The sequence below is a fragment of the Elephas maximus genome, chromosome 4, assembly GCF_024166365.1.
Source record: "Elephas maximus indicus isolate mEleMax1 chromosome 4, mEleMax1 primary haplotype, whole genome shotgun sequence".
In the NCBI taxonomy this organism is placed as follows: Eukaryota; Metazoa; Chordata; class Mammalia; order Proboscidea; family Elephantidae; genus Elephas; species Elephas maximus.
Genome location: NC_064822.1, coordinates 42,563,874 through 42,588,747, shown reverse-complemented (window position 1 = coordinate 42,588,747; position 24,874 = coordinate 42,563,874). Strand labels below are relative to the sequence as shown.

Sequence of the window (24,874 nt, the reverse complement as noted above, 5' to 3'; positions counted from 1 at the left end):
CTTTTATTACATGCTGTATAATCTGTTTATTGTTCCAGGTTTTGGAAATGCTTGTTGTGACCTACTAGACTGATTTTATCACCCACTAACGGAGTCACCATGAATCGCAATCAACTGGAAGACAACTGACAAGAATAATGGACCAACCCACTGTTGGAAAATTCCTACCCTAATTCATTTACTTAAACTGGCCACAATACTTTGGCAGCTCTCTTAAAAACTAGCTAAGGCACCTGAAAGATCCCAGCATACATGTACACTGGATAAGCTGCCGTGTGCCAGTTGTCATCATCCATTCCAAATGGGAAACCCTTAAAAACCAGGATCTTTCAAAATGTTTATTTCAGCTGCTAACTGAAGGTCAGCAGTTGGAATCCACCAGCTGCTCCTTGGAAATCCTACAGGTCAGTTCTACGCTGTCCTATAGGGTTGCTATGAGCTGGAATCAACTTGACAGGGGGTTTTTTGGTTGTTATAGCCAGCATTTTCTCTTCTGTCTAATCTTTAAACTATGTTTACTCCAACCATTAAAGAATAACCTCAAATCCTTCTATCCATGTGTGAATGAGTGAGGGAATACAAATTAAAGATTACCTGAAGAATTGTATTTCTCCAACGTTAGATTAAGATTTTTTCCCCTGCCGACAGGGGTAGTGGTGGCTGAGAAAGTGGTTTTCCCCCTTATTAAAACAGTTTTTTATTAGTTTCTCCATGCACAAATAAAATGATAGATCCTGTAAACCAAACATTTAAATTAGCTTTAACTGCATTTTCATTTTTTAAACTACAGTGTGACTCAGCTAATAATATACTTCCTAATGCCAAAACCATCATTCCATTTACGCAATTTTTTTAGAAGCAGAGCAAAATTTCACACTCTTAGCTAGAGTTAACAATGCGTAAGAGGAAGTCCTCTGCTTCCAGGTACAGGGTACCCATCACTCAAAAGTCAAGTATCAAAGACCATTTATCCCCACCACACAGAACACTAGGCAGAAAATTTTAAGAGGAAAAAACCAGAAACTTACTTCTCTTCTTGATAAAAAGAGATGGGGCAAATCAAATACCATTATGAACAACAGTAATAACTACAAAAATCAGCTGCCATCAAGTTGTCTCCAACTCATGGTGACCCCATGTGTGTCAGAGTAAAACTGTCTTCCATAGGGTCTTCAATGGATGATGGGGTGGCAGATTGCCAGGCCTTTCTTCCAAGGTGCCTCTGGGTGGACTCAAACCTCCAACCTTTTGGTTAGCAGCCGAGCACGTTAACCGTTAGCACCACCAGGGACTCCTAACAACAGCAACAGCAGTGTGAAACAGCAGAAACAGCCTAAGCTTTAGAGTCAGAGAAACTTAGGTTCAAGCCCCAATTCTGCCACGTGTGAGCCGTCTGACCTTAGTTCAACAATAAGAATAACTGAAAGAATCACTCAGTAAATACCAGCTGTAGGCAGGGCACAATCCTAAATGCCCACCTTCATTATCTCATGTACTTTTTACAACAATGCTCTGAGATAGGTTCTATTACTATTAATTTACCAAAGAGAACACGAAGGGCCCACAGAGGCTAAGAAACTTGCCCAAATTCATACACAATTAATAATGAGAAAGCAAGAATTCAAAACAGACTGATCCATTTCAAGGAAGTTCATGTTGCCTTCAGAGCCCCAGTATCCTTATCTTTGCCTCTCAGGGTCATTATGTGGACGAAGGCTCTGGCCTGTCATAAGCACTCACCGCCAAGATGATCCAGGAACAGAGCTGTCACTAGCCCTGGGTCACACAGTGGCTCAGGGAAGCCTGCTTCACCTGCTCAGAGGGTTAGGAGCTGGCTTTTTCTTTACCTTTATCTTTTCTACCCTCCCACTGCCCCACCCCTTAAACATACCTTCCCCAGGAACACTTTTCAATGACTTCAGGAAATATGACCTCTTTTATCAGTACTGTAAACATGAGTAATATAACACTTATTACTGGCGTGTTTACTAAAGGAAGGGAGGAAAGCGGCTAACATTTTAAGGCAGGGTAAAGTTTTCAAGCTTAATTCAAAGCCAAGACAATGACAGAAGGGGGTCACAAAGGCTACTAGCACTTAGACTGAGCAGCCGGAGCGTGCTAGAACAATCGCTCGGGTTAAATTTCTTTACCCAGCAAGGTCTTTACCATCAACAGAGTAAGGCACAACAGAGGCTAAGGCCTATACTGCTAGTGTAAAATGGCTTGGGCCGGTTGTAGCTTGGGGATCTGGCAGCAACTAGAGGGGCAGAGCCTCAAATATGCAAAGAATTCTGCTCAAGGCAATCTTCAATCTCACAGTGTGGTGCAGGGTTGCACTGACATCAGCTCTGGAACCAGGAAATACCCGTACCAAGCAGCTAATAAGTTTTGACAGACTTTTTCAAAATAAGATTACATTCTCCCTTTCACCCCGTCTACATTAGTTGGCAAATACCATCCATCCCAAACCCTTACCAAAAAAAAAAAGGGTAGGTAAATAGAGGCAATGACAGGCTATTAAACGGAAATAACCAAAGTACATCAACCAAGTTAATTTAACTGAAAAGCTGACAAAAGACATGCCGATAATACACCTTCACCTAAAGCATTTTTTAGATAAGTATGAAGTATCTGTGAGTATGTCTGATCCTGAGCTATATAAAGCAAGTCAGCTATAAATGTTAGACTTCAAATTGTTAGTTATCACAGCAACCAAAAACCAAAACAACCCACTGCCATCGATTCCGACTCACTGAATTTATTCATGTCCAAAACACAGGGCACGGTTGTTATAAAGCTACTTAATAATTTGAAGAGAGATGTTTGTTGTTCACCCTAAAGGAAAAACTGATCATGAAAATGACTACCAGACTATATAACAACAAAAGTAGATTTAATAAATCTATTATTTTAATTAAATTAAGTACCGATGACATTATGGAATTGGCATCATACACCCACAGACATTATAATTTAATGCCTGACTATAAAACAAACATACGAAATATCCTAGACTAACATTTTGTCTTTAATATAGTTTTATTTTTGCCTGACTCTTACGTTTGAAAGAGGAACAAAGATGTGGCAGTCTGCTCCATAAAGATTACAGCCTTGGCAAAAACTCTGTCCTATGTGGTCACTAGGAGTCGGAATCGATTGGATGGCAACAGTATGTTTTAAATAAGTTTTGTTTCCGCCCCATTGGCAGTTTTGTTTTCTCATGTAATGGCTCAGTGCAGTAAGATTTAATTCAGTGAGTTGGAATAATTGGGCATTATATAGTTCCTCATTAAATCGGTTACTGGGCCATTTTCTTTACAGTTAACTAAACATCATATTCTTATCAAAGGGCACAGATCCAAGCATCAGCAGTATCAGGCCCTATCCTCAGCTCTGTCTCCAAACAGGCTCTGTGCCTTCAGAAAACGACTTCTTCCCCCTCGGGGTCAAAGTTTCCTCATCTGTGAAACACGAGTCCTGGACTAGGTGATCAGGGTTCTCGCATGTCGGTAGCGGATTCTCAATGTGCAGATTTCCTTGACACACACAGAGGCGCAGACGCACTGTACTAAGCAATGCAGTCAGGCTATAGGAAACAGGCTTTTCAAAGTCACACCAAAAAAAAAAAAAAAAGAGAGAGAAAAGTGAGACGTGTTTTTTACCTGTCTGCAGCTATACCACAAATATAAAGGGGGGCTCCTAAGAGACCTGTGATACAGAAGGAATCCACATTAAATAAAGTCTGTGCTTGAAATGCGCCCCTCAGTACAGTGTTCGGGGCTTTCAGTTCTTGGAGGTGACCAAGTACAGAGAACACAAGCTGCGGAAAACAGGGCATTACATTCCTCAGTACTCATTATAAAAAATAGCAGCAGTAACTGATTAACAACTATTAGCTTAAAATGACCTTCCAAAGAGTCCTTCTCCATTATCAGAACTGACTTGATCTGAAGGTCAGTACTTAGATATCGAAAATTTACAACGAATAAAACAGGTCCTTTCAAATGCACAGGACATCCGGAAGCGCTGATTCTTGGAGTTTCTGGACTGTTCCTGGCTTGGCCTGAATACCATGGTTGAAAAAGGAAATACAGCAGTCAGCACAGAGAATGCCAGGTATTAGACCTGGGTCATAACACTGGCATTTGTCATGGTCCTGACCTAATCAGAGTACTGCTCTTGACAAAACAAAGCTATGCCAGAACCTCCAAACTGCTTAGCAACCTACTGCACGCTCTGGTGCCCCTGTTCCTCACAAAGGGATCTATATACTGTGACCTGGGCCACGGGCCACGGGCCACGGGCCACGGGCCTGGCTTCACAATTCAGCCTGCAATATAATTTCAGGGTAAAAATTTAGGAGGCCACACTGGAATTCCCACTGGTCAAATGCACCTAAGCCAAAATCAAACTTACCGCTGTCGAGTTAGATCCCAATTCATAAAGACCCTACAGGGTTTCTATGGCTAAAACAGAAATGTTTTTGTTATCGAACAGAAAAGTGTCAAAGCAGGAAACCTAACTCTAAAAATGGAATTTTTCCCCATTGGATTTTTCTTAACTTGTAAATCAGAGCAGGTCACTCCCCAATAGCTTCTCACAGCAGATGAAGATCCAAATACCTGACACTCCCTACCTGATACAACCTACTTCTCACACCTCCTCCCAACCTCTCCCCTTACCCCAGTGCTCCAGCCACTACCCACAGGCCTGCCTTCATTTCCCTGAAGGCGCCACACTTGTCTGGCTGAGTCTCTGCACGTGCAATTTCTCCTGAATAGTACACTACCTCCCAATCAGCCCCCTAACCCACATCTTTCTGTACTGCTGGCTCATTCTCACCCTTTCAATCTCCACCTTCCCTGACCATCCTAACATGGTTCCCTCCACTGTCAATTTCTGCCCTAACCTTGTTTCACACCTCTCTCAATCTGTAATCGTTTGATTTATTGCTGCATACTTGTTACTTGATCATTTCTCCTCTAGATAGTTAGCTACATGAGGAACAGTACCATTTGTTTTGTGTACCACTCTATCTCCAGGGCTTTAAAAAAAAAAAAAAAACATTGCCATTGAGTTGATTCCGACTCACTGCAACCCTATAGGACAAAGTAGAAATGCCCCACAGAGTTTCCAAAGAGCGCCTGGTGGATTCAAACTGCTGACCTCTCAATTAGCAGCCGTAGCAATTAACCACTACACTGCCAGGGATTCCTCTCCAGGGCTTTAAAAAAAAAAAAAAACACTGCCATCAAGTCAATTCTGACTCACAGCGACCCTACAGGACAGAGTAGAACTGCCCCACAGAGTTTCCAAGGATCGCCTGGCGGATTTGAACTGCCGACCTCTTGGTTAGCAGCCATTTCCAAATGTTGAGTTAACATCTGTTAAAGTGATTAAATATTTCAATAAACTTTACAAGGAGAAAAGATGCAGTCTGTAAACATTCTTGCCCTGAATCAGGCATGGTGCAAAAAAAGCTGTTCATTCATCTTGGTCAAAATAAATTTCTCACCGCCCTATTAAATACCTAACCTGGTGGAGTCTGTGCTTTACTGCAATCCCTTACTTACAAACAGGTTTGTTTGCTGTTTAATTGTTTGAAACTTGCAATACAAAACTGTATTATCAATGACTGCTTGGTTCCCAGGTAATCCATAGAATACCATCCCTTCTACTTATTGTTGGTATTAGGTGCCCTCGAGTTGATTCTGAGGTGTGCAGAGCAGAACTGCTTCATAGGGTTTTCAAGGCTGTGACCTTTTGGAAGCAGATCGCCAGGCTTGTCTTCAGAGGCGCCTCTGGGTAGGTTTCAACTGCCAACCTTTTGGCTAGTACATTTTGAATGCTTACTGTTCCAGGCTGTCTTAAACTGTTTCAAACACTACACATTTCATCTCATTTAACCCTCATAACAGTTCTACTTGGGGGGTATTATTATCCTAATTGGCAGAAAAGTGGCTGAGGCACAGGGAGATTAGCAACTTTCCCAAGGTCATGCAGTTGGAAGGTCAAGACTCAAGCCCAGTCAGTCTGCCCCCGGAGTGTGAGCTCTGTAAACTCAAACCAGTTGCCATCAAGTAGATTCAGACTCCAGGTGACCCATGTGTGTCAGAGTGGAACTGTGCTCTGTAGGGTTTTCGATGGCTGATTTTTTAGAAGCAGACTGCCAGGCCTTTCTTCTGAGGCCTTTCTGCTTTCGGGTAGCAGGCAAGACAATTAACTGTCTGCATCACCACCACCGGAACACTATGTCTTGCTAACACAGTCCATGGCCTAGAAGGAAAGAGAAATGAGATACAGCTGCCTCTTTCTGTTTTGTAGCCAGGCAAATCACTAAATAAAAAAATAATAATAATAAGTTTTTAGAAAAAATATTAAACTCATCTTCTGATCCGCACGACCTCAGTCTGGGAAATTCCTTCCTAATTCCTCAAACTTGCCTTTCCTGTTCTCCAGTGCCCTCCCTCCCACCTCCCTGAACCCCCTGTTAATACACCTGTTTGCTTTGGAATCCATGATACAGTCCATGATGGCCTGCCTGCCCCATCTATCATGTCATATATGTGTGCGCACACGTACGTACATACATACATACACACTCAAACTCTCTAGGTCTTAGACGTTAGCAGGTTAAGGACTTCTGGTAAGAAGCTTGCCTAATTATTTCACCCTGAGCTATAAAAGGTAAATTATCTTCTTGACTTTCCTAGAGAAGTGAAAACGTGTAATTTTTAAAAGGCTGCTTGTTAACAAAGTATATTTTGAATTATTACACAGCTTACAATGACCAAATCAGGATTGAAATTTTAAGAAGCAGAGAGACCAACTGGCAACGGCAGATCCCGATTTTCTTAATTATATTCCTTCCTCCATTTCTGAACTCACGGAGTTTATGCTGCTCACAATGGTGTGTCTGGTGAGGGCAAAGGGGGATTGGAAATCTGGGGGGGTGGATGGGGGCCAGAGAGGGGGATTTCTAAATCTAACGTTTGGAGCTGGAGATCACCTATACTTTGTTGAATTTTCTCAAACACATCAACACCTTCATACCATGTTCTGCAAAGTGTAATAAAAAATGTGCCCCAAAGAGCCTGAATTTTTATTAGCTGCCAAGAGCTAAACGTGAAGGGAAATACAAATTAGCAGATGAAAATGTAGGGGAGTGAAAGGAGGAACTACTGAGTTGTGTGGGTCCAAAAAAAGAACAACAAAATAACACATCCCAAAAAATGTGCTGATTTTGTGTATTTACGTGGGAACCAACTGCCCTAAGTTAACCTCTGTATTTGTCAAACATTATATGACTGTGGTTTTCAACCCTGGCTTGCAGATCATAACCACCTATGGAACCTGACAGAAATACTGGCATCTAGCTCCAGTGCAGAACCACTGTGCTGAAGAATCAATCATGATCACCACATCTACAACAAGGTCCGTGCCGTAACACAACCGCACCTTCCATCTCCAAGACCAAGCAAAGGAACCAACCAGCTGCCCATCATTTACTGAACCGCTCTTGTGCCTGCACTGGCTGAGTCCTAGGGATACAGTGGTGACTAATACCGGCAGAGATGCCCTCAAGGAGCTTCCATTCTAGGGGCAACTATACCAGGGAGATTTAAGTTACCTTATTCTAAAAAAAAAAGAAAAGAAAAGCAATTGAAATTGCTTTTCAATACATGCAATTTCCATACAGTTTTATTACTGAATTTAAGTCCTTCAAGCCCCATGGCTTCTTATTCTGTTCTCCGAGGAGTTCTTTTTTTGTTGTTGGATTTTGTTTAAGGAACTGGTGAGTGCCTTCTCCAAATGTGAAGGGAAGCTCAGGCCTCAACATCCTCCTCCTTCCCAGGCTGAAAAATTCTAGTTCTTCTAATTTTTCACACCATCTCCAGGTTTATAAAGCCACAGCACCTGCCTAACCAATCTCATTTCACCTGGCAGGCCAGGCACTATACAACACATTGTCTGGATCAGGCAGCTCAGTAGAGCAATCAAACTATATTGTTCAGTGTCCCTTATGCGCCCCACACCCTCAAACTGGGTAGCCAGCATGTTCCAAAAATCAAAAGTTTGTCCTATCAGCATTCTGTGTCTCATTTTTTTTTTCTTTCTTTTCTCATTTGGAACAAATGCTCATCACCAGCCTTAAAAACCCAACCCTTAGGGGATGATACAAAAGATGTACAGGAGTCCCTTGTAAGAGTTTTAGTCCTTTTGTTAGGAAGAAATGCCTGGCAATCTACTTCCAAATATTAGCCAATGAAAACCTTATAGATAACAACAGAACACTGTCTGGCTTGCTTGCTTTGAACACGTCAACCGGAGTGATCAATCGCTAGAAAAGAACATCCTGTTTGGTGAAGGAGAGGCCCAGGCAGGGTGAGGGGGAACTTCAGTGAAAGGGACTGGCACAGTGGCCGCAACAATGGACTCAGGTATGCTGGCAATCGTGAAGACGACGCAGGACCAGGCAGTGTTTTGTTTTGTTGTATACAGAGTCCACCTGAGTCCGAGCTGACTCAATGACAGCTATCTAGCTGGTCTTTTTGTAAAAGCTAAACCAAGATATTCAACATATGAATATTCCATCCTAATTAAGAACTAAATTGTATAAAGCAGTAAGAAAAACAGATGAGAGTGTGAAGCTCCACTGAAACAAGCCTTGAAAGAAGGGAATGGACAGGTGGAGAGAGCAAAACTGCACAGGATCTTTCAAGGAATATCAAAGGCCCACAGAGGAGGATGCACTACATGGAGAAACTTGGAAGAAACAAGCCTGACTGAATCAAGGAGGACACATCAGGTTAAGTGGCAGCAAATAAGGCAGTCTAGGTAGGATGAGTAATTAAGGCAGGGTTCTGAGAGCAAGTGAGGTTTACCTGTGACATGGTCAGTAAGAGAGGTGTGTGGCAGGTCCCTGAGAAGGAGTAAGGCATGATGGAAATTGTTTTAGGCACGTGGAATGCCATCAACTCTCTGATGTAGCCTATAATATATGTCTATCACACTACTTATATTCAACAACAACCTAGTCGAAGCTCGAGTTCATACTCCTTCCATTCCTACAGCCAAAAATCACAACAAAGTATGCCAAAGCTGAATACTAACAAATTAGAAATTTGAAACTGCTTCCCACCAACCTCCCCAGTCTTTTCATGCCCCCATTTTCTCTACTTACAGAGCATACTACTGACCTGAGAACCACTGATAGAGATGAGTATAAACAGCCAATTATTTGACCATCCAACTGTATCTGTCCTATAAGCATCTGAGTATCAACCGCACCTCAAGCACACTGTTTGGCACTGGATGAGTCAAGCTACAACGGAACAAACTCTCCATTTTGTCTTTTAAAGAACATATAACACTGGGGAAGCAATGCAATACTGTTTATAGTAGCCCACAATAGAGAGTCTGGTAAATTAACTCTTCCGTTAATTCATCAAGTATTTACTCAGTGTCTGTTAAGTTCCAAGCACTGTTCTAAATGATATGGAACTAGAAGTAAAGGAAAAAGCCCATGCCCTCAGGAAGTCGACATTCGAATGGGCAAGCAGACAATAATTACGCAGACAGAAATACAGTATCAGGCAGTGATACCAAAACCAAAAACCCATTGCTGTCGAGCAGACAGAAAAGAACTTCCCCATAAGGTTTCCAAGGAGCAGCTGGTGGATTCAAACTGCCGACCTTTTGGTTAGCAGCCAAGCTCTTAACCACTGCGATACCAAAGTCTCTCACTAATCTAAGAAATAATTAAATGCAAAGAGTCATTTCAATAAGAAAAAGAAGAAACCACCAGGTTTATCCGGAGTCCATTTTCTAGCTTCCAAAATGTTCAATGTAAAACAATATTAGCATAGGCAAAGTAGTCTCCTATCTCTACACTTCAAGATAAGCTGTGCCTTAGTAAACAGTCTTGGGAGAAATTCCAAGTACTGATAGTCACTAACGCATTAACTAAGGCCATAAGACTATGCATTCAACTAGAAATGTCAAAGCGATGGTGGTTTCGGCTTTAGGATGGTAAGTGGAAGATGCAAAACCGTTCACTTCATCCTTTGTGGATACTTAGTAGCCTCCATAGTAATTACACAGGAGCCTTGGTGGAACAGTGGTTAAGAACTCAGCTACTAACCAAAAGGTTGGCAGTTCGAATCCACCAGCGGCTCCTTAGAAACCCTATGGGGCAGTTCTACTGTCCTATAGTGTCACTGTGAGTTGGAATTGACTCAACAGCAATAAACAGTAATTATATCATTGTTGTCTTGTTGTTAGGTGCCGTCAAGTCAATTTTGACTTAAAATGATTCCATGAACTGCCCCATAGCGTTTTCTAGGCTGTAATCTTACGGAAGCAGATCGCCACATCTTCCTCCTTCAAAACCACTGGACGGGTTTGAACTACCAACCTTCTGGTTAGCAGCTAAGCACTTACCGTTGCACTGCCAGGGCTGCTTTAATTGTATCATAAGGAACGGAAAGCGAAGAAGAACTAACGGGATGAGATCCTCCCTTTTCAGGAAAAGGGACCAGTGGATTTGGACTCTAGTCCACAGACCTAGGACAAAAGCCTTAAAGAGGCAACGCTTTAGAACACCACCACATCAGCTGCGTGATAATCAGCAAATACCCTTTCCAAACCAGGGGCTCAACAGGAAGCTAATCCCCAGATGTGAGCTGCTCTTTGCGTTTCTCTGAAGCCACTTCAACTTCCAGCTATAAAACCGTAAAAGAGAAACATGCAACACTCACGCCCCACCGGTAAAACTACTCACCAAAACAACTAAGAAGTTAATTACATAGTAATGTTCATATTATTTCGTATTATTTCTCAGCTAAGAAAGTAGCTCTATTATTTACTGTAGGGCAAGATATCCTTTTGCCATTTTACTTGGACAAGGAACAGTGCTTAACTGGTGTATCCTAAATCAGAGAAAATTCTGCCCCTGCTAGATATGAAAATTCAACAGCTAATCACTTTTCTTGAACAACAGTTTCTCAATTAACTGCTAGTAAAATAAAGGGGAAAGTTTTGAAGCTTAAATAGAGGCATAAAAAGGTTATATTAATCTGTTAAACAAAAACCTGAGAGAGGGAAACAGATCTTTGTTACCACTCCAGTTGCAAACAGCCTACCAAGGAAACAGCTTAATAAACATGCTTATCTCTCCCTTAAAAAAAAAAAAAAAAAGCTCCCCTGTCCCCCACCACCAATTTTAGAAGCAATATACTGGTTATTAAAAATTTTAGGAAATACAGAAAATAAAACATCATGCCATAAATATGCCACTAAACATATCCGTAATTTTGATATTTTTTCTTTCAATTACACATTTATACCTCTTTTTATTTTTTAGCAAAATAAGTACACTGTGCGCACAATTTATTACATTGTAAGCACTTCATCTATGATAAAATACTTATTAAATATGATTACATAATATGCCATTACATGGGTGTATTACAATTGACCTAACCCTCTACTGTCCTATTAAAATGCAGACAGACCAATGAATTGTAATGTAACCGAGTAAGAAAATATCCTTGTTATGGTTTCAGAGTCCACATTACACTGAAACTACCACTTTTAAAGTTTTTGTGTGGTGACAAAGAATATCCATGAATTATCTAACAATGATGTAACAATACTCTCACCTTTTCCAACTACGTATGTGTGAGACTGAAATTTCTGCATATACTTCAGCCAAAAACTCCGTATCACAACAGACCAACTCAGGTAGCAGAACCCAGCTCTGCTCTATTAAAGTCAGTCATGAAAGAGGTTTGCAAAAATATAAAACAATGCCACTTTTCTGACTACATGTTTCTGTTTTGGAAGTTACCTTTCATGAAAAATGGACTTTTTCTTAACATTTAACGAATTTATTATGTTTTTTTTTTAATTTTTTAAAAATTCTCAATTTTAATTTCTAACACAATAAACTCAATAGAAATACCAAATAAAAGTTCTTTGGAGTCCTCAAATACTTCTTTTTAAGAGTGTAAAGGGGTCTGAGATCAAGTTTGTGAATCACTGGGCCATAACATAAAGAGCTTAAAAAATATATAGACCCCTGCATTATTCTGTTTGCTTATCACTGAGTTCTGCTCAAAATGAGGCTGCTTTCATAGATTAGCAGTGTCTTCCTCAGGTGAAATCCCTCCTCTTTTAACACACTTTCAGTCTCTACGTAATCAGGCCCCAAACCAGAACCAAACCAAAACTCGTTGTCATCGAGTCGGTTCTGACTCATAGCAACCTTATAGGACAGAGTAAAACTGCCCCACGGGGTTTCCAAGCCGGAATCTTTACAGAGAGGACTGCCACCTCCTTCTTCCACAGAGCCACTGGTCGGTTCCAAACACCAACCTTTCGGTTAGCAGCCAAGTGCTTAAGTAGTGCACAACCAGGTTTCCCTGATTAGGCCCCAAATACTTTGTATTTCATCATTCTATTACCAAACGGGGCCCTGGTGGTACAGTGGTTAAGTGCTTGGCTGCTAACCAAAAGGTAAGCAGGTTGAATCCACCAGCCACTTGTTGGAAACCCCATGGGGCAGTTCTACTCTGTCCTACAGGGTTGCCGTGAGTAGGAATCAACTGGATCACAATGGATTTTTTTTGGTTTTATCACTGAACGCCTTTTCAAAGCAGATATTGCAAGCTCATGAAAAATCTGGGCCCCACCAAAATCAGAGATGTAGATCTCTAATGGTAACTATCTCTACTTGTTGGTTAAACAAAAACTGGTAACTATTAAAACGCATCGGGAGTTAAGAGCAGAGCGATTCAGACGGTGGTGCTGACCCACACTTACCTCCACTGTCTGGGCTTCCTCCCTCCTGACAACGCTACACCAGCAACTCTGTGAAGTCAGCCCAGCAAGTGATGCCTGCTCCCTGCCAAGTCACAGTGCACACAAACTCAACAGAAACGAGAAAACACCCATTTACTTCCTGCTAACTTTACTTTCTAACCAATAATCAAAAGGCCAAGTATCTCAGGAAAGGAGCCCTGGTGGCACAAGGGTTAAGGGCTCAGCTGCTAACAGGAAGATTGGTGGTTCGAACCCACCGAGCGGCTTTGCAGAACATCTAGTATCGCTTCCATAAAGATTACACCCTAGAAAACCCTATGGGGCAATTCTAGTCTGCCACACAGGGTCACTATGAGTCAAAATCAACTTGATGGCGGCTAACAATGACATTTCAAGAACAGAAATCCTATTATGCCATTTTCCTACTTTTACATTACACAGTTTCTACAAATGAACAAGACTGCCACACTTTAAAAAAAAATCAAGCAGAAATAAAAACTCTTTCATTAAAATACATCTTCAGATTGTACAGCATGTGCCAAGCACACTTCTTTCTCAACACTGAGAATCAGCAGCAAACAAGGCAAAATCCCTATGCTCATGATGCTTATATTCCAATAGGAGAGGCAGACATTTAGCAAAGGAGTAGTGATGAAGTCTGTTGGGTTTTGTAATAGAGGGAGCCCAGGAAACCATGAGAGCAAGATGGCCGGAGTCCAGGAAGACCATCCCGATGAAACACAGGATGAAACGAGAGAGTCCCTAGCAGACACGTGGCAGACATACTTTAAGGGTAAGTAAGATTGGCCAAAGAAGAAGTTCCAGGGAGAAGAAAGGACATCAACGTGGATCTGGGAAAGAAAGAGCGACCACGTATACAGAAATCCAAAGTCAGAGATCTGGTAGATGTCATTTGCTGAAATGAAAGAGAGAGAAAAAATAGGTTTGGTGGAGTCAGAGACAATGCAGAGATGGATTTTAGACATGCTGCATTTTAGATGCCTGTCAAACTTATAAAGAACATATACAGGCGGCATCTGACATACATGCTTGAGCTCAGGAGTCAGATGTGGGCTGGATATGTAGATTTGGGAGTCAAACACAAGAAAGCTCTGGAAACTGCTGATATTACTCATCAGGGTAAGAAAAGTGCTCCCCAAAATGCCAAAATATAAAAGGGTGGGTAGAGGAAAAGGAGCCTGCAAAAAAGACTAGAGTATCCAGAGGCAGAAGAAAAATCTGGAGAGCACAATATCCCAGAAGCTAAGAGATACAAGAATACTTCAAAAACAAAGACATTCTCAAAGTGGTAAACTCTGTCAGGCAAAATCTGCTGACTGGTCAAGTAAGAGAACTGAAGTACCCACTGGCTATTCCAACAGGGAGGACGGCCTCTCTGCAGCGCCTGCACCATGAGCACAGGCCCCACACAAGGTTTAATGTTCTGCTATCGTCAACTTGAAATTCTTAATAATTTGTGAACAAGAGGTCCCACATTTTCGTTTTGTCCCAGGCCCTGCAAGTCATGTAACTGACCCTACCTCTCTGAAATCAGTTTCAGCAAAGTGGTGAAGATTAAAACAAAAAACAGAATATAACGATTTGAGGAGTGAATGTGGGTAAGCAACAGAGACATGGTGGACAGACTTCAAGGTGGCCCCCATTATCTCCGCCTTCCATCGTTCACTCCCTTGTATAATCCTCCCCCCTTGAGTGTGAACAGGACCTGTGACTTGTTTCTAACCAACAGAATACGACAAAGGTAAAAGGATGTCACTGCCATGATTGCATTACAGGATGTAAGAGTACAGATCCCACCTTGCTGGAGTGAGTTTCTCTCTCTCGGTTCCAACTGTGAAGACGCAAGCTGCCATGAAATAAGTGAAATCCCCTGTGGCAAGGAACTGTGTGTGGCCTCCAGGAGCTGAGAGCAGCCCCAATGCTGCAACGGCAAGGAAATGAATTCTGCCAACACCTGGTGAGCTTGGATGCAGATTCTTCCACAAATGAGCCTCTGCCGATGAGACCCTAGCCCAAACCTGGATTGCAGACTGGTGAGACCCTTTAGTAGAACTCAGCTAAGCTGTGCCTAGATTCCTGAGAGATAATAAATGTGTGTTATTTTAAATTACTAAGCTTTTGACAATTTGTTGCATAGCAATCGATAATACAAGACAGAGTGTAGAACACCCTTTCAAGAAGTTTAAACAAAGAGACAAAAAATGACAGCAGAAAAAGGAAGGCACCAAGGAAGGCTTTATTTTGGAGGATTTTTTAGTTTTTTTTTTTTTGAGATGGGCGAGACTTGAGCATTTTTAACTGATTATAAGAATACAAGGACAGAGGTTGAAACGCGAGGTGGAATAGGATGGTAGTGAAAAAACTGATTCGTAGAAAGTGAGAGGAAAACCTATTCACTATAAAGAGAAAAAGGAGAAAAGGCTAGATCCAGGAGCAGGCTTGATGGCAAAGGTGTAGCAGGAAGAAAGAAAATGGCCTTCACGTGACTGTTTTATTAGTAGTAGAAAGATTACCTGCTGAGAGGGAGAGACAAATTGGAGGAATGGGGCTGTGTGTGGAATGGAGATTTAAGAGAAGCTGAGGGGGTGGAAATAGCCGTCATGGAGAATGAGAGCACTGATGAAGAAAACAATTTCCAAGCAGTGTGGAGGTCCTGCTGAAGATGGTGACCATAATCTTAGAGAAACACCTTTTCTGGGCAGAACTTGACAGTCCAGGGACAGTTGTGGAAATGGGAGGTGGCCCAATCCTACAGGGCTGGGACATGCCCAGATGGTAAGTGGCAGGGGTTCCAATGTGTTGATACAGGCAGGGCATGGCTGACACAGAGTGAAAGCAGGGGGAAGGGGGTTAGAAATGGACCTGGAAGATAAAGAACTGGCATTACTTGGGATAATCTGTCGGGTGATCTGGAAAAAGGTTGCGGTCAGGACGTAAGACGTCTGATCAGAAGGAGCTCCAGTATTAACAAGATCTAGAGCAGTGAATCCTTTAGGGTGACTCACTCATCCTGGTTTGCCCAGGACTTTCCCAGTTTAGCACTGAAAGCCTTGTGCCGTAGGAAACTCCTCAGTTCCGAGAAAACAAGGATGGTTTTATTTTTATTATTTCTTTTTATAATTTTTATTGTGCTTTAAGTGAAAGCGTACAAATCAAGTCAGTCTCTCACACAAAAACTTATATACACCTTGCTACATACTCCCAATTACTCTCCCCCTAATGAGACAGCCCACGCTCTCTCTCCCTCCACTCTCTCTTTTCATGTCCATTTTGCTAGCTTCTAACCCCCTCTACCCTCTCATCTCCCCCTCCAGGGGGGAGATGCCAACATAGCCTCAAGTATCCACTTGATCCAAGTAGCTCACTCCTCACCAGCATCCCTCTCCAACCCATTGGCCAGTCCAATCCATGTCTGAAGAGTTAGCTTCAGGAATGGTTCCTGTCCTGGGACAACAGAAGGTCTGGGGGCCTTGACCACTGGGGTCCTTCCAGCCTCAGTCAGACCATTAAGTCTGGTCTTTTTACGAGAATTTGGGGTCTGCATCCCACTGTTCTCCTGCTCCCTCAGGGATTCTCTGTTGTGTTCCCTGTCAGGGCAGTCATCTGTTGTAGCCAGGCACCATCTAGTTCTTCTGGTCTCAACATGATGTAGTCTCTGGTTCATGTGGCCCTTCTCTGTCTCTTGGGCTCATAATTACACAAGGATGGTTTTAAAACCTCAAGTCCCACAGCCCGGAAAGCCCAACCCCTCTCCCCAAGTCCCAAACAAGGACAGCTGGTCACCCATCTCTGCCACTGGAATCACCAGGTAAGCTTTAACAAACATTGAGTCCTAGAACAGAAGATTGCAATTTAGATGCCAAAATCTTGAACAAATGAAGGGATATGACTAGTAGATGACAGGAGTGAGAGGCAGAAGACAGAGAACGAGTGAAATGAGCCTCAAAAGGAGCAGGAAATAGAAGAGTGATGATCTAAAAGTGGCAACGAGGAGCAAGGTCCCCATCCCCTGCTTCCAGACCTCAGGTACACGTGGTATGGGACTTCCACTTTTACAAGGGCTGCTGGGACAGGAGTGGACTCAGAAAAGCAGGTTTCAGTTAGGACCAGGTGGTGCAGACATTGGGTGAGGAGGCCCGAGAGCTGGTTGATCACAGAGTAGCCAAGCCTCAAAGCACACAGGAGAACAGTCTGGAAAGAAAGAGAGAAGTGGAGTAGAGGGACAGAGGGGGAAGCACAGAGCAGTCCTAGGAGGGAAGTCCCAGAGGGCAGGACATGGTGAGGTCAGCAGACCAAGAGTTTGGGAAGGTCAACAATCCCATCTCTATTCCATTTAGGAGGAGGCTTGGCTGTTCCAGCAGCTGTGGTGGGCAGGAGCTGGGAGGCAGGGGGAAGCTAACGGAGTAACTGCAGGTGGAAAGGGCATGGGATATGTCATAGGAGGTAATACCCTGTGGTATGTGGGATGAGTGGCTCGTGACATAGTAAATGACAACTACAGTGAACTACTGTCCCACAGCGTCAGTGGGACATCTAAGCCATAAAAACCAAAACCTGTTGCCATCAATTCCGAATCCCAGTGACCCTATTTTAACACACTTGAGATTGCTATTTGGTACAAAAGAAAGACAACAGACTAGGGATTTTCTAAGCTCCAGAATGGGCTCCTTCTGTCCTCGCCTAAATGTCCCCAGGGCTGAATCCTTTCCTCTTAGGACTTAATTCTCAGATACCTGTTTGGCAAATAATCATCCTTGTTTTGATATTCGAACCTTCACCCAATGCTGAGGTTCTCCCTATAACCCCTTCATTTTGCTAATAACATGTATTTGTCAACCAAACCCAGAAAATTCTCATGGATCCGACAACACAACTGCCAATAACTAATGGAGAAATATATAGTGTAGAAATATACTTCTTGACAATAAAAAAAAAAAAAACCATGTTAACACATCACCCTGGAAAGAAAAGGAGGACATGTGTTGTGTTTTGTGTTGTGGGGGGGGAGGGGTGTGCACACACGCTAAGATTATACCATCTGGTGATTTAAGTCGTACAGTTTTTTTAGTAGCTAGAATGACAACAATGAAGCACACTGCTTCAGCAAAAACTTTTTAGCATTATTTAGAAAAGAACATAGGCAGAAAAATTTCCTCTGGAAGAACAACTCAAATACCTTGGTTTAGTCTAACCTGGCTCTCAATTTGGGGGAAGCAGAAATAGTTAAGCCAGGCCTGGGACTGCGGGGCGCCCTAATCGACCAACAGAGGGACAGCAAGCTGGCAGGTCACCAGATGTAACAATTGCTCCATATTTCAGAACCTGAAGGAAAATTAAGAGCCCTTTACCTTGTCTCTCACACAGTCTACAAGTTCTCTCCCCTCATTCTCCCACAGTTCAAAGCTGCGCTGCACAGAAACTACAGCTGGGGCTCTGGTGCCTGCCTGGCGGTGGGCAGAGTGCCTCACAGGCATGCTACCACGGTTCCCCCAGATCTCGGGGAGCAGCAGAGGCAGGCACCTTCTCTGGCCTTGGCCAAGCAACCAATCAAGCAGGCCGGGCAAGCCCAGAGGCGCATCAAAGCACAATATGGAAACCGCAGCAGAAGCTTCCACAGCAGAGTCCGTTTTCTACAACACAGTTACTGATAAATATTTATAAATCATTTTCATACAGAAAAAGCATACTTTTATATGCTTTTATAAAATAAAACTTCTGAATGGTAAGTCAGTATTACTTAAGACCAGATGGCATTTACCACTGCTACTGAAATTTTTATACATAAGTAGGAACGCACACAAGGTAGGTGAGTACTATACGGTAGTAAGAGTCGCTCATTTTTTCCCCAAAACACACTGCACACGCACCCACCAAAAAAAAAGTTGTCTGTGTGTGTTTGCAGTCTGTCTGAATCAACATCATCTTTTCACCAAATATTTGTGCACACCTTGGCCATGCAGGACAGCGTGGGGAAGCAGTAAACAGCGAGAGGAGAGAGCGCTTCAATCCCTCTTCTCATCAGATAGGTAAACACTGTATCCAAAATAGACACGCAAAAAACCATCTTCATTAATCCCAATAAAGGAATAAGAAGCAAATTAAACTCCATGCATACCTAAATGTTTTGTTGCTGCTGGTGTCACTTGTTTTTTTTTTTAAACCAACAACTATTAGAAGGTGAATGCACTGAACAAAACAATTTCAAATCAAGTGCTATTTTACTAAAGTGAAGCACTTCAAAATATACACCAGTCCTGTAATTTTCATGAAGTCCCTCAGCGGTGCACACAGTTAACACGCTCGGATGGTAACTGGAAGGTTGCAGGCTCAAGTCCACCCAGAGGCCCCTCAGAAGAAAAGGTCTGAAGATCTACTTCTGAAAAACCAGTCAAGACAGCAAATAAAAAGATCACAGTAAGAATACACTTCCCAGCAAGAGGAGTTCCTTACAGTAAGGAAGAAAAGCATCCAAAACAAAGAGTTTATAACCATCCCCCCAAAGACCCTTCTTTCTGGAAATCAAGAAAGTCACAGTTTAAGTTCAAAGGGAGAAGGGAGAAGCTGTACTAACTTCGGAAAGCAGAAAAGCTTGTACGCACATCTCTGTGTGTGCAAGTGAATGGCCTCATATGGCATAGAAGCTAGAGCAAACAATGAAAAACAAACTGTGCGAGCTCTGGTACCAGTCACCAGCCTTCCGAGCCAATGGAACATGCTGTCTCGGGTAGCGCAAGTAAAATTCCAATTTACATAATCATCTACTCTGCCTAGAAGCAAATGCTCTCTATACAAGCTAACTGAAATCTATTAAATAAAGCAAACATTTTCACTTACCAATCAGCTCCCTCACTAAGTGGCAAGGCAAAGACACTGGGATCTCCCCAGCCCAACAATCACACAGGTAACCATCGTGACACATGACTGAATCTGCTCTCCAACTGTTTATAAACGCCCTCCTTAACTCAGGAGGCTGGGTTTTAACACTCATTATAACGTCACACCAATACCCGTAGCATACACACATTAAGACAGCTAAAACTTTAACTCATAAAGGTAATTCATAACGTTATGGTCCACTTATGAAATGTGCTAAGATTTTTCTTGTTTTTTTTGGGGGGGTGGGTAGTAGGGGAGTGTTTAAGATAGTAGAAAAAACCACAACCAAGGAAAGAAGGGACTTGAGTTCTAGCCCTATTTCTATCCAACTGACCACTGAGTTTAAGCGTCCTCCTCTATTTAAAAAAGTAACCGGGGAGATGCTTTCTTCTATTCTAAATTATTATTACTGAATTATTAGGAAATAAATCTAGTTCAGGTCAAACAGTATGAAATTACACATAGGGAGGCATCTACAGACATATATTTAGTGAATTCATTTCAGCTTTGATCCACAAGTACACTCTAGCTCCTGTGCCAAGCCCAGCATACCAGAGATGCCAGACGCCCTCCAGCAATGCTGTCGTTTCATTCGGTGCACTGTGGGCGAGGGGGCTGTGTGACAGAGAGCTGTGGGAGAGAGAGCCATGCGAGAGACGGCTGTGTGACAGAAGGCCGGGTGAGAGACGAGCACAGAGATAAGGGTACCAGAGAGAACGCTGAGAACTGTTTACAAACAATGCTGTTTGGCTCACTTTGGGGCACTCAGATTCCTTCGAGTAAAGCATTGTGGATATGGAATATGAAAATAAAAATAACATGAAGTCCCTGAGTTTATCTGCTCTTCCTGCTCCTTCTTTCATATTCTACTCCTTCCATAATACAGGCAATACTGCATAGCTCTCAACGTGGGAAGTGTCACAAAATCTTGCAGAAACTTAAGAGTTCAACTCCACTCTGCTTGCAAAAAAAAACTTAACTCACTGAGAATAGGATTTAGTGCAACACACCACCACCACCACACACGCAAAATCTCAAAAAAAAAAAAAATCTTTAGTATGTATTTAATGGATAACCCATTGCCGTCAAGTCAATTACGACTCATAGCAACCCTATAGGACACAATAGAACTGCCCCATAGGGTTTCCAAGAGGAAGCCGGTGGATCTGAACTGCCAACCTTTTGGTCAGCAGCTGAGCTCTTAGCCACTGCACCACCAGGGCTCCAATTAATGGATAACAACGGGGTAATATTTTCTCAGGCATTCTAACACTTCTTCACAACCGAATCCGAAAGGATGGAGCCAAAATTATGTAGCTGTAAGTATTTTTTTTTATAAGTATATTAATTTCACAAAAAATACTTCTATTATCTTAAATAATTTATAGCCACCATACCAACTAGATATATTCATCCAGTATCTCAAAAGTTTGTCATGGTTTTTGTTGTTGTTTTAATCTATTTACTCTTAAGAATGATCTTCAGTAGGGCGTTCTGCAGACTGGTAAAAACGTAACTTGGACCAACAGCATTTGAGAAACACTGTTCATACCTGTATTTGTAGAGTTCTTATTCTGAGCTCCTAAAGGTCAAGAGTTATCACGATCATCCCAAACCTCAAAACAAAGTAGATGTGGATGATCACAATGGCCAACCTCTTTGGGATAAATCAAACTAATAATCCAGAAACTACTGGTTTGGTCCAATGGATCAAAATTGGCTAAGACAAGAGGCTGAGAAAAAAACTGAGCATAAAGGTCTCTCACAGAATGATTAGTATATTTTAGTAAGCTCATAAAAAAGGAATTAAGAAACTGTTTTCTTAATATATAATATTTCTTAATACTACATCTCACCCCCAACAGAAGTCACACAGAGCCCTATAAATTCTACATAAAGATGGCAGAATCTCCTCCTAATTGGTCACAGCTATTCTTTGAATTCAGGTATGTTTTATTCTAAGATCATGCTACTCTCGGAAACCCTAGTGGCATAGTGGTTAAGTGCTACGGCTGCTAACCAAAAGGTTAGCAGTTCAAATCTGCCATGCGCTCCTTGGAAACTCTATCGGGCAGTTCTACTCTGTCCTACAGGGTCGCTATGAGTAGGAATCGACTCGACAGCAGTGAGTTTTCTGGTTCATCTACTCTCTACTAGACTGAACCACATCTGAGAACACCAGGAAAAGAAACATGACATTCTCTATTAGCATACTCTTTCCATGGTGGCCTTTAATAAAAACACTGACTTTGCTGACCTATGGGATAAGCTCATAAAACCAAGTTTCTGCATCACTCCACAATAAGCACTAGAGGGGTTGAGCTTCTTGCATTAAATAAAGCAGGAGGTGTATTTTTTTTTTAATTCTAGTTTAAGTAGTTTATACTTACCTAGGTATCATACAGTAGGGTGATTTTCATTAAAGAGGCAGACAAGCTTGGCAAAGAGAAAGCCATCCGTGATAGTCTGGCACTGGCATGACTAAATTCCCAAGGCACCAAGGGAACAACCACACAAGCAACAAAGGGGCTCGTACAGGACATACATACACAAGATGGCCTGAAGAACTCCAACATTTAAAGGACCTTTTAGGGTATGGCTTTCAAACTTTTTTGACACCCACCTACAGTTAAAAAAAAAAAAAAAAAGGCATCCATACATACACAACAGAAGTTTCACAAAATAATATTTAAGCCTGATGTGGGCACCCATTTTCTAGCCTATTATTTTATGTTTTAAAATGCTGCTTGTGACCAACAGTATAAAAAAACACTGAGTTAGAAAGCAGTCAACGTTTTGAAAATGCCACTAAAACGAAGCCTTTCTATACTCTCTGACATTAGTAACATCGGCGCAACGGGGAAGAAGTATTTACTGTAGTGTTCAGTAGCATTAGAATCCTAACGGCGTACTTACATCTCTGCACCTTAGTTTTTTCATCTAGGAAAAAAGGAGTAACAATTTTACTATAAAGTAAGGGAGGTCACAATGCTCCAAACGTATTTGCTGATGGAAAAGTTGAGAACACTATGGGAACTTAGTTAAGAATAGAAATTACCAGATCACTGAATAGAAAAGTCTTTTATTAGACTAAATCTTCCCTACGTATTTTGGGATCAGTAGTGTGCCGCTTCTACTAAAAACTACGAAAAAGAAGAAATTAAACACTGATTTCAGGCAGTAAACGAAGATAATCAAGCAAGACTTTTTTGATCAAAAAGTTGTTCCTTTTTTAAAACTCCTTTTATTTTCAAAGGAACACTAACAATATCACAGTGTTCACCCCTGCTTTTTAAGTTGAGATTCTAGGATTTCTTTTACCCTGATCTCAATCCAGTTTCCCGAGCGTTAAGCCCTTTAAGCTTAGATCTATAGACCTATTCTTATACCATGACAACAATGCCCAAATTGGTAACTCTGGTTAAGTAGACCTAATCCTTCTACCACAAATGTGAATAAAAATCTTTACTTATAATCCATAGTTTTCTACTTACACACCACTCCAATATTACAGTTATTTTTTACTCCAAAGTAAACATTTTCAGACAATTTGTATTTCTGTGATTACAGAAGGCCAGGAATACATTTATAAACTAAGTTTTATTAAAGGTACTACCATTGTGTGTAAGACCACCTTTCTCCCAGTTCTTCCTAACTGAATTCAATCCTTAAACTGACACCTATTTTAATGTTTAAATAGGGCTTTCTGGGGCTCTCAACGTCTAGGCCTAGAGCACCTGGATGGGGTACAAAGCTTTCTTTTAATTAAGGAAAGTTGAACAAACAAAATGGCAGAGACTTGACTTCCGAGCAAAATGAGCAACTTACTCTGTCTAACATTTTTGTTCACTTTTTTAAGCATGCACCTAACCTCCCTATTAGACTTATGTTCCCTCAGGGTAAATACCCTCTACAGTTATTTGTGCTCAAGATGCTGGATCTTTCATTAGGAGTTTAGGAAGCATTAGTTGAATTAATACAGTCCATAAACCCTGATTGGGTTTACTCATCTCTCTTTACTTGACAAACCTCTCTGAGTTCTTTTCTGTTTGGAAATACAGTGAAGAAAGATCGAGAACAAAACAAGTTCATTCCTTAACACGGGTACACATTTCCTTTCGAGATTCTGAAACAGTAATACTGGCTTGTAAATATGACAAGTTCTCACTGGGAAGAAGAATCTATCTCAGACTTGCCATAAGGCAGGACTTTACCAAACTATTCGCTTTCTGGTCCTGTTTACAAAGTACATGATAGCATTCTTCATTTAGGCTATTTCCCATAGGCAGAAAACAGCCACTAGCCACCGAGAAGGCAAGAAAACTTCACAAACTGCACACTCAGGCAAAGGGAAAAATTATTGGGAATTTCTGTTTAGTAAAAGATAGAAACGACTATTTTAGATGCAGTTAAAATGAGGGGAGAATGAGGCAGGAGAGAATTACGCACGTTATCGATAACTAACGCTGATAGAATCAAATATTACTTTAAAGAAGGCAGATACTTAATGTGCCTACAGTTTATCACTATGCCTCAGTGCCTTTTTCAACCAGACTCTCTAAAAATAAAGTTTTTGCAAACTAAAAATGAGAGCCTTGTTCATATATTCCATTTTAAGACTTCACAAAAAATTATACTGAACAAAAAAACACACTCATTTTCTATTAATTTCTAGAGACCTCTCAGAAAACTCTGGAAGAGAGCTACTCACTATATTAAGCATTAAACTCAAGTTGGTAAATAAACTGATTTTCTAAGGAGAAAGGAGTTTCCTTAATTTGCTTCTGAAATAGTTTTTTTTTTTTTTGAGACACCAATTTTGAAAGCCAATCTATTAAAACGTAAGCTTCTGGAAAGCAGGTTCAGCTATTTCAGGATATTTGTAAACACCTGGAGCACAGGAAGGCACTCACTAAGTTACTGGATAAAAAAACTCAAACGCTTAGGAAACAAACTGTATTTTAATATTCAGAAATCAGTTATTTGGTTTCCCTAAAACAACGCCTATATACCTTAAAGCCTCTACTGCAAAATAGCCAAAATCTTGCACTGAAATAAACCAGATAAAACCACTAAGAGATTCACCTTAAAACTGTACTCTAATGCCACTGAGGTGTACATGTGAAAATGTGTGAAGTGGCAGATGTTTTAC

At 41.5% G+C, this 24,874-nt stretch overlaps 1 protein-coding gene across 5 annotated transcripts in view; it reads right to left on the bottom strand.

The window, feature by feature from the left end:
• The window catches only part of FAM107B (family with sequence similarity 107 member B), a 264,769-nt gene that overhangs the window by 34,380 nt on the left and 205,515 nt on the right, over positions 1-24,874 (bottom strand). The window contains exon 1 of one of the 5 annotated variants that reach the window (XM_049881949.1): positions 19,681-20,089. The exons of 3 other annotated variants lie outside the window; for them this stretch is intronic. In XM_049881949.1, the coding sequence (XP_049737906.1) occupies positions 19,681-19,870 (190 nt within the window). In that variant the 5' untranslated portion in view covers positions 19,871-20,089. Of the gene's footprint in view, positions 1-1,740; positions 1,829-19,680; positions 20,090-24,874 lie in introns of those variants that run through there. One more of the 5 variants, XM_049881952.1, reaches the window with a different exon arrangement.